This window comes from Plecotus auritus (genome assembly GCF_963455305.1).
Source record: "Plecotus auritus genome assembly, chromosome: 4".
Classification (NCBI taxonomy): domain Eukaryota; kingdom Metazoa; phylum Chordata; class Mammalia; order Chiroptera; family Vespertilionidae; genus Plecotus; species Plecotus auritus.
In genome coordinates this window covers 18,052,284-18,061,293 of record NC_137775.1, presented here as the reverse complement: position 1 = coordinate 18,061,293, position 9,010 = coordinate 18,052,284, and the positions used below count along the sequence as shown (strand labels likewise).

The window sequence follows — 9,010 nt, the reverse complement described above, 5'->3', positions numbered from 1 at the left end:
TGAGGGGAAATAAAATGTCTCCCTCACTGATCAATGTGCCAGCTTTTATTCTTAGAACCAGGCCTGAATTGAATTATCTGCAAAGGTCTTTAATATCTCACCAACACATGGGAAAATAAACCACTAACGATGAGTCGATTTTTATTTTATTTTATTTATTTATTTTTCTTTTTGCTTTCCTTTTCTGTGATTGAGTTAACTGAAAACAACTCATAGCTTTTGCAATCCTGAGCTCTGTGGACTTACAGGCGATCTACTAAAAATGCCATAAACTCAAAGCAATTTGGTAAAGGAAAATAGGAATTCAAGCTATCACACAAATGCCAATGGCCCGAGTGGCTTATGATTAAAACATAAGGTCTACTTTTCATCATTTTTACAGCTAATTACAAAGATTTATCAGCATCTAAAAGAAGCCCCCCAGAGGAAACAGGGCGGCATGCAGTGATTAATGATAACTAGTTTCTGCTTAGAGTGGAAAACTACCACACTCCAAACTCTCATGTATGCAATGCAGATGGCTATTGCTTCTGAGGGAAAGAACTGATCAGAGTTGAGGGCATAATCAGGCCATAAATGACACTCACTTGCCTACTTCTTCCATCCCCAACTGAAGTCCCATCAACTCCACAAAGCTTCCCTCACTGTTATTTTATTTCCTTCTCTTCAAGTCCAAATTATATTCAAGGCACCATGTAGGGCTGAATTATCAAAGTAGTTGGAAGTCAGACCTGCTTGACCCTTCCACTTAGTAGATGTGTGGATATCAGTTATGCTCTTAATCTCTAAGCCTCAGCTTCCCCATCTGTAAACATGTGGTGAATAATACTACCATCACAGATCTGTTTTAAGAATTCAATGTGATAAAACATATAAGATGCTTAATACATTGTTTAAGTAAATACTGAATAAATGGTGCTGTTATATTGGTATTATTGTCAAATGTAGTGTATGTGTGATGGTGTCATGGACTAGGATGTAAGTTCCTGGAAAACAAGTACTAGTATGACTTCTATAGGAGAGAAGGGAGGAAGGGGGAAGTGAGGGAAGGAGGAAAACCATTCAAACCCTCCCACCAACTGACTGATTCCTGGAATTCTAACCTCAGAGTTCCAGTCCTTCACTTCAGGTTTCTGACCTCATGAATCTACCTGGTTTTGCAAACATCTCTCCAATAGGATGAATGCAAGATCTGAAAGTTATTGTTTTTTTATTCAAATTTTGGAGAAAGAGAACATGTAAGAGTAGATACGGGAGAGGAGGCACAAGAGAATAGGTGTCAGTGCACCAAGAACAAGCCTTGCATCTTGCAAAGCTCTCTGGACACCAACCACTAGCAACAAACTGGAAACCAGTATAGGAACCCACATGTTTCTTATTCTGATATGGGAATACTAAGAGAACACAAAGGACGTGTAAGTGTCTTCATTCTCTGACAGAAAACACATCTTGATCACTGTCTTCAGAGATGAGTCTCCCTTTCCTGATTAAGTGTCTATCCAGAGAACTCAGAAAAAGAAAGGGCTACTACTCAATGGCTACTACTCAATGTGTCTTCAGTATATTTGGTTTCATTTTGATTCATGTAGTTCTGCCTTTAGAGGGCCCTGTAATTGCTCCAAACCCTCCCAGAGGGACCAATTGGGAAGTAGCTATCTCTAACCTTTTCAATGTGACTCTTCAAAAAACAAAGATAATTTTAACGGCATTTCTGACAGATCCTCTTTTGTTCCAATGAAACGGACTAGAAACCTCCTTCATCTATAGTAACGAAAGGTATCACTATTGTCAATCCCTCCCCTTATGTCCATAGTCACAGCCTTCAAAAACAAAAGAAAATTGTTCCTGAGACGTCTCCAACAGCCAGAGCACATGACACCTCTGAGTGCTGGTAGGTCCTGGGTGCCAGGTTCCGGAAAGAGAGACACCTGCTGGCAGCCGCAGCCGAGAGCTCCCAGAATGAAGCTGTTAGCAAAGGAGTCAAGATGACATGCAGCTTCCTGGCTTGATGGCTGTTTCCAATTGCAGGGCTCGGACAAGGGTCTACAGCAACTCACCTAGCAAGCATGCAGAGGTATAATTCAATGTTAGAGTTTCATTGCTTAGAGAAGCTTGCTTCATGTAAGTCTTAAATAAAGCAAATGATAATTGTTTGGGGGATGTTTTCAGAATTCTTCCAGAAATAGTCAAGCTAAAACTAGGCACAGTCGATACAAGTTCAGCATTTTACTAGATGCTCACAACCTTGTCTCTCTGGATTCATGCACATGTTTGCTCAAAAGGAATTCCCTAACTCTAATCACAAACTACCAAACCGTTGGTCTCCTGCTGCTTTAGCACTCTGCCTTGCGTTTACAGCCAAGTCTTCCTGTGTGCTCAGCCAAGCACAGCCTTAAAGCCAGGGAAGGGAGGAAGGTAACTCCTGAGCATCAACTGCAAATTGGCATTGTCTGGGGCAAGTAGGAACCCTTCAGTCTTTCAGTCATCATGGAACCAGAATTATTTCATTTCACCAGTTTCTAGATATACACACTGTGACTCCAAGTTCTGCCTCCCCAAATTAGCAGACTCTTGTCTTTTCCTGCAGCCCCCTTTTCAGGAATATTCAGGAATATATATTCAGGAATCCGCAGATATGCTTCTTCATCTCCTAACTTATTCCCGGCCCTCCCCGTAGGTCAGGAACTCAGCCCTCAAGCCTGAACAGCTCCACAACCGCTGGTCTGAAGGTCGGTTCCTCCAGAAGCCAATGCCAGACGCTGCCATGGCCATCACAGCTGGAGTGCACCTGACCGTGGTAGACCTGGGCTATTGTAACTCACAAGGTAAGAAGAAATCATTTTCCTTGGATTTACTTAGTAAATATGGGGGAGGGTGATGAAATGAAGAAAGTCTTTCAGTCAAAATTCTAACAGACTTTTTTATGGTACTTGACACGGTGATTTTAAAACGTATAGGGAAATGCGAAGAGTTAAGAGTAGACACGATACTTTTGAATAAAAAAGAAAAAGAAAAGTAAGATGACTTGCTTTTACAGATATCAAATATCAAATCACATTCTAAAGTTATAGTGATTATGGCAGTGTGGTATTGGCACAAACATATATAATTACATCAATAGCGTAAAACAGAAAGCCCTAAAACAAACGCATGCAGAAATGGATACTTGATTTATGGCAAAGGCACGGCTGCAGAGCAGTGGGGAGAGCAATCTGGCATCGTCTGTTCAAATCGAAAATATGCATAACAGTATGACATATCAAGTCAACGCCAAGGTGTAAACCCAACCAAATGCAAGTATACGTTCACCAGGAGACATATAAAAGAATGCTCACAGCAGCATTATTCATAAATGCCAAAAACTATAAATACCCAAATGCCCATCATCATCGTCACTGAAAAACTGTAAACTATGCTATGTGCACACGGCAAAGGACATGAACAAAGTTCAGCTAGATATGACAATCTAGATGAGTCTTACAAAAATGTTGAGCAAAAGAAGCTACTAAATTATGATGTTTAAAGATGTACTCACAGGTGGTAAAGCTGTAAGGTAAGCAATGCAGTAGTTACTTGGAAGTCAGGATATTGATTAATTGAGCAGGCACCCAGGTGATCATGTTAGAAAAGTGGTCCACAGAGGGCTCCCTGTTTTGGCAATATTCTATTTTTTAATTCAAATTACTGGGGTGACATTGGTTAATAATTATTCTATTTCTTAAGTGATGGTTAGATGCATGTTTACTTTGTGATAATTTATTGAGCAATATACTTAATGTTTTATGCATTTACTGTATATGATATATTTTACAAAACAATATTTTTCTTTAATTTAAAAATTAAAGTTGTGGAGGGAGTTGCTCAGGCCCCCAACATTGCAGCCATGAAGTAATGCACCCTCGCCCGTTTTTTCACCTGGGCTGGTGGAGCAAATGTCCTGGCTGTCCGCGTGGAGGGCACTCCAGCAAGCCTCACCTCTGCGGCACCATCTGCCTTCCCTCCACCCTACCCTCAGGGCAGACCTTCCAGCATCTCTAGGCAAGAGGATGGAGTATCCCGACACAACAGCAGGCTTATTTATACTCAGTCCACAAAGGCCTGCACCTGCGATTCACCCGCAAGAGTGGGGAGGATAAGTTCTGGGCCCAGAGCACCTCTCCTCACCCTGCCCCAGGGGCAGAAGCCAGCCTTGGTCGTTGCCTGCAAAGGGCTTCCTTGCTCACCTCCTTTCACAGTCTGGCCTTGATCATGGCTTCCTGGAGTCATCAAACAAGGGAAGGGATCTGAATCCTAGTCCATTTCCCGTAGGTAAAGGTAAATGGCTGTGCAGGCACAAGGATGTTTCCAATTCCAGCCAGCAGCATTCAAGCTCCACCTGTCCATAGTCCGGGCATCTGTCTCAGCTTCTATCGCTTTGTACCCATGTAAGCTTGTGAAATAGGGACTATTATCCTCATTGTTTATAAAAGAAACAATTTCAGAGAAATAGTATAATTTGCGCATGACTGCATAATTAGAGAAGAATATAATTTCAATTATTAAGTATCATCTATTGAGTAGTGACTGTGTGTCAGCACTTTACATGTACTCACAATAACCCTAAGAGATAGGTCCTATCATTTCCATTTCACAGTTAAGAACATCAAGGCACAGAGAGAAGACTACGCCATTTTGCTCAAGGGGTTGTATAATTAATACAGGCATTAGGGATTGAACCAAGCTTGCCTAACCACAGTTTAGTGAGCAGGGACCCCCACCCCTGCCCGGGGGATCAGTCTTCCTTTCTAAAGTAAAAGCAGGTTCTCTTCTAGTATCAAGTCATACGGCTAATTCTCTTTTTAAGTATCCCTCCTCTGAACCAAAGGTACTAAACAAACAAAATAAAGCTGTTAGAGGAACAATTAAGAGACAGAACATACACTACTGAGCCTCTGAACTTACATGACTTTTTGGCCTGCATAAACCATATTTCGGACCTGGTGTTTGCTCTCAAAATTGTCACCGTTTATTAAATCCGCAGTTTCAAAAGATGGTTTCAAATCTTTGACTGCAACTTTTCTTGTATCTTGGATGCAAATTATTTTTTTCTTGTGGAATTGCCGTTCCAGATTCAGAACACAAGTCCATCGGGAAATGAGATCTAGCAGTCCCTGCCTCAATTTCCCCTATACCACCTCAAGCCAGGAGCCCACGGCTTTGGCCTACTGTGGCAGCAGCTTAGTAAAGGTATTCTAATTCCCATTTCGAGAAGAGAAAGCACTAAACTTTTTGAACTGTTTACAGGTTCTTACAAAGGGTCCACAGGGTTCTGGTGTAATCCAGGGTGTCAGCACACAGGCAGATTGTTAGAGATGACCTGGGCTGCCCTCAGACACCCCAGGGATCAAGGTCCCAAATTGTCGCATGGTCCCTATACTGCGGGCCCACGCATGCTCAGGGGTCAGCACCAACCGTCAGACTCACCACCACCTTGCCCCTCCTCTCCCTCCAGACGCACAAACTGCCACTTCTCTCAAAATATCTTCCCCAGAGTTGCCAACTTCTATTTAGTTCTAAGTCCCTGGGTGATGGGAACCAGCAGTGGCATCTTCAGGAATATTATATCAAATAATTTTGTAAGAAAGAGCCATGTGATCAGACAGCCTCCATCAGATGCTCCCCAGCTCGTCTCCACAAGTTCTGACCCACATCCCACCTTGCCTAGATCTCAGACCTCAGAGGGATCTGACGAAACATTCAGGCCCCAGAACCGGAAGACTCGGATCCTCCCAGCTCTCTGCCCTGGGCTGCAAAAGCTTTGCTGACCGCCCTAACCGGTTTGGCTCAGTGGCTAGAGCATCGGCCTGAAGACTGAAAGGTCCCAGGTTCGACTCCGGTCAAGGGCATGTACCTTGGTTGTGGGCACATCCCCAGTAGGAGGTGTGCAGGAGGCAGCTGATGGATGTTTCTCTCTCATCGATGTTTCTAACTCTATATCCCTCTCCCTTCCTCTCTGTAAAAAATCAATAAAATATATTTTTTAAAAAAAAGCTTTGCTGACCAATTGTTCATTTTTTCTTGCCTCGGAGTGATTCCCAACATCACTAAGAATGACAACTTCTGTCTAGAGACACTTGCCACTCACAGCATGGCCCTGCACCAGAAGCATCTAGCTCCACTTGGAAGCGTGAGGAACATGTAGAGTCTCAGGCCTCATCCCTAGACCATCTGCACGTTCACAAGATTCCCAGGGCATTTGTCTACAAATTTGAGAAACTCTGGTCACGAAACCGGAAATCTCTGTTATAACACAAGTTTAATTTATTTTTTCTTTTTAAATTCCCAACTGTAGCATTAAACAGAACTGTTGGAAAAAAATATTTTCCTAATTTAAGTTCCATTGAATTTGGTTAATTCAAAATAATAACCTAATAAGACTTCTCCCACATTCTTTTTTTTCTTTTTTTTTTTTTTTTTTTTTTTGTGGACGGACACACTGAAGACCTCCCAGTGCCCAATTTCCAAGGTACTTTATTGGTAAAACAAGTCACAGCACTCAGCCTCGGCTGGTTCTGCCAACACACAAGCTACAAATGCTTGCCTGGCAGCTGAGGGGCGCTCTGCAGTAGCATGTTTGAGAATTGAATAAAAATCCTTATAAAACAAATATTCAAATAGTTTCCATGGGAACACGTAAGTGTGAGCCCGTCGCCTAGGCCTTCCACCTTGTTCCATCTGTGTCACCCCCACTTACAAAGACATTTCAAACTAGCAATCATTAAGTTAAGTGGTCCCCCCAATCCTTAAGTCAAGCTACACTCGCGTCACAGCTACAGGAATGGCGTCTACACGTTAACTGGGGCTGATCCCGCTCTCCCAGGCGCAGGACACAGGCAGGGCGCCGGCGTCCTCCTCCACCTCGGGCGGGAAGTCGCGGTTCTGGACTTGCTGCATCAGTTGCCATGTCGGCCCTGATGTAGTAGATCCTCGGCCTCTGGAACCCATTGAGAGTAGAAGCAGCAGCCACGGTGTAAGCACCCATGTTTTCAAAGAGCATCCAGTCCCCCACGTGCATCTCGGGCAAGCCGCAGCGCTCCACGATGCGATGGAGGCCGTCACAGGTCGGGCCCCAGATGCTGGAGGGGTAGTACTTCTCTGGTTTGGGCCTCTTCTGCAGAAGGGGCTTCACGTGCGCATGATCGTAGAGGATGCAGTTAAAGGACCCATATACTCCATCATTCACGTAATACATGAAGGTCTTCTCGCTCGACTCATCTTCATCATCAGAGCCCGTTTGTTCCTTTAAGACCAGTTTTTTGGCAAGGATATTAACTGCAAGCGTGAAAGCTGATGCAACACAGTATCTGCCCGGCTCAGCTATGAGTGTCACTCCCGAGTCTGATGGAAAATACTTGTCCAGGGCTGGGTTGCTTACACTGGTGATCTCCTCAAATTTAAGCTTTGCATCCTCAGATCCAGGAAAGCCACCACCGATATCCAGCAGGTACTTGTTGAAGCCAACCTCAGCCCCCATGTTGAAGCCAACCTCAGCCCCCATGTCGAAGCCAACCTCAGCCCCCATGTCGAAAACACAGCGGGCATCGGAGATGGCCTGCACAAAGGTCTCTGGGTCAGTACAGCCACTGCCCAGGTGAAAGCTCACACCGATGACATCGATGTTTAGCTCCTGGGCCCGTTCCAAGCGAAGCCTGCTGGCCTTGAGTGTGGCACCAAATTTAACACTGAGACGACACACTGCTTTGGAGTCATCGGTGGCAATCCGCAACACCAGCTCTGCCTTTGGATGTGCCCTGGCAACTTTCATCAGCTCCGCTTCGCTATCAAAAGTCATCATCTGGGCTCCGTTACTGGCGGCGTATTTAATCTGGGACACTCGTTTACAAGGGTTTGCGTAGATGATCCTCTCTGGAGGCACCCCAAGACTCTGCACCAACTGTACTCAGTCTTGCTGGCACAGTCAAAGCCCGTCCCGATGGCAGCCAGGGTCTTCACGATGGTCCTGCTGTCATTGCATTTGACTGCACAGAAGGGGGTGACCCGCGGAAGAGCTTTTAGCCACCGCAGGTGTTTCTTTAGAATGTCTCCCAAGTCCGCGACATAGAAGGCATCCTTAGCGTCTGAAGAAGAGACTTCATTAATTTTCTGGTCCAGGATGTCCTTGGCGGTAAAGCCCTCATCGAGGAAATGGCAGTCAAACTCTTCATTACTAACGATGTTCATGTTCATGGTTTCTGGATGTTCCGAAATGCTGCACAAAGGAAAATGAAGAGATGGGACTTAGGAAATTATTGCCAGCTGTTCAGACGCGGCTCTCCAGGAACTCCCAGTCCACGGGAGACGGGTCCTCTCCGTGCAGCAGCGGGAATGCCTAGGAGCTCTGGACGCCTCATGCTGACCCCATGGAGCCGCAGCCGAGCGCACAGGACCGCCGGCCGCCCTGTCAGCCGCCCGCCTGTGGCCTCACTCCCTCCCGGGGAGACCGCCAGCCCGAGTGGCGCTGGAGCACTGGCAGAGGGGCCGCGGCGGAGGCTGAGGGGACTGACCAAGACTTCTCCCACATTCTCAGAAAAATTTAGTATCCTATATAATAAAAGCTTAATATGCTAAGTGCCCAGTCATCCGGTCGGCCATTCAACCAATCAAAGTGTAATATGCTAATGATATGCTAAGACCTCTCAACCGCTCGCTATGACGTGCACTGACCACCAGGGGGCAGACGCTGCAACCAGTAGGTTAGCTTGCTGCTGGGGTCTGGCCGATCCGGACTGAGCGAGACAGGCCAGACATGCCCTGGAGCCCTCCCGCTATCCCTCCCTGGCTGGCCAACCTCCCACGTCTCTCTCTGGCCCGATCATGCACCGGTGAGGTCCCTCGGCCTGGCCTGTGCCCTCTCGCAATCCGGGACCCCTTGGGGGATGTCAGAGAGCCAGTTTCGGCCCGATCCCGCAGGCATAAAAGGCTAATATGCAAATCAACCGAACAGTGGAATGACCGGTCGCTATGACATGCA

At 45.7% G+C, this 9,010-nt stretch overlaps 1 protein-coding gene across 1 annotated transcript; it reads right to left on the bottom strand.

Moving 5' to 3' along the window:
• Window positions 1-6,831: 6,831 nt before the first annotated feature.
• On the bottom strand, window positions 6,832-8,226 carry LOC308245996 (ornithine decarboxylase-like; the record flags this gene model as incomplete). Its single annotated transcript, XM_080663859.1, is given in 3 exon segments — window positions 6,832-6,946; window positions 6,948-7,938; window positions 7,941-8,226. Coding segments are annotated over 3 exon segments (1,392 nt in total).
• Between the last annotated feature and the right edge of the window lie 784 nt (window positions 8,227-9,010).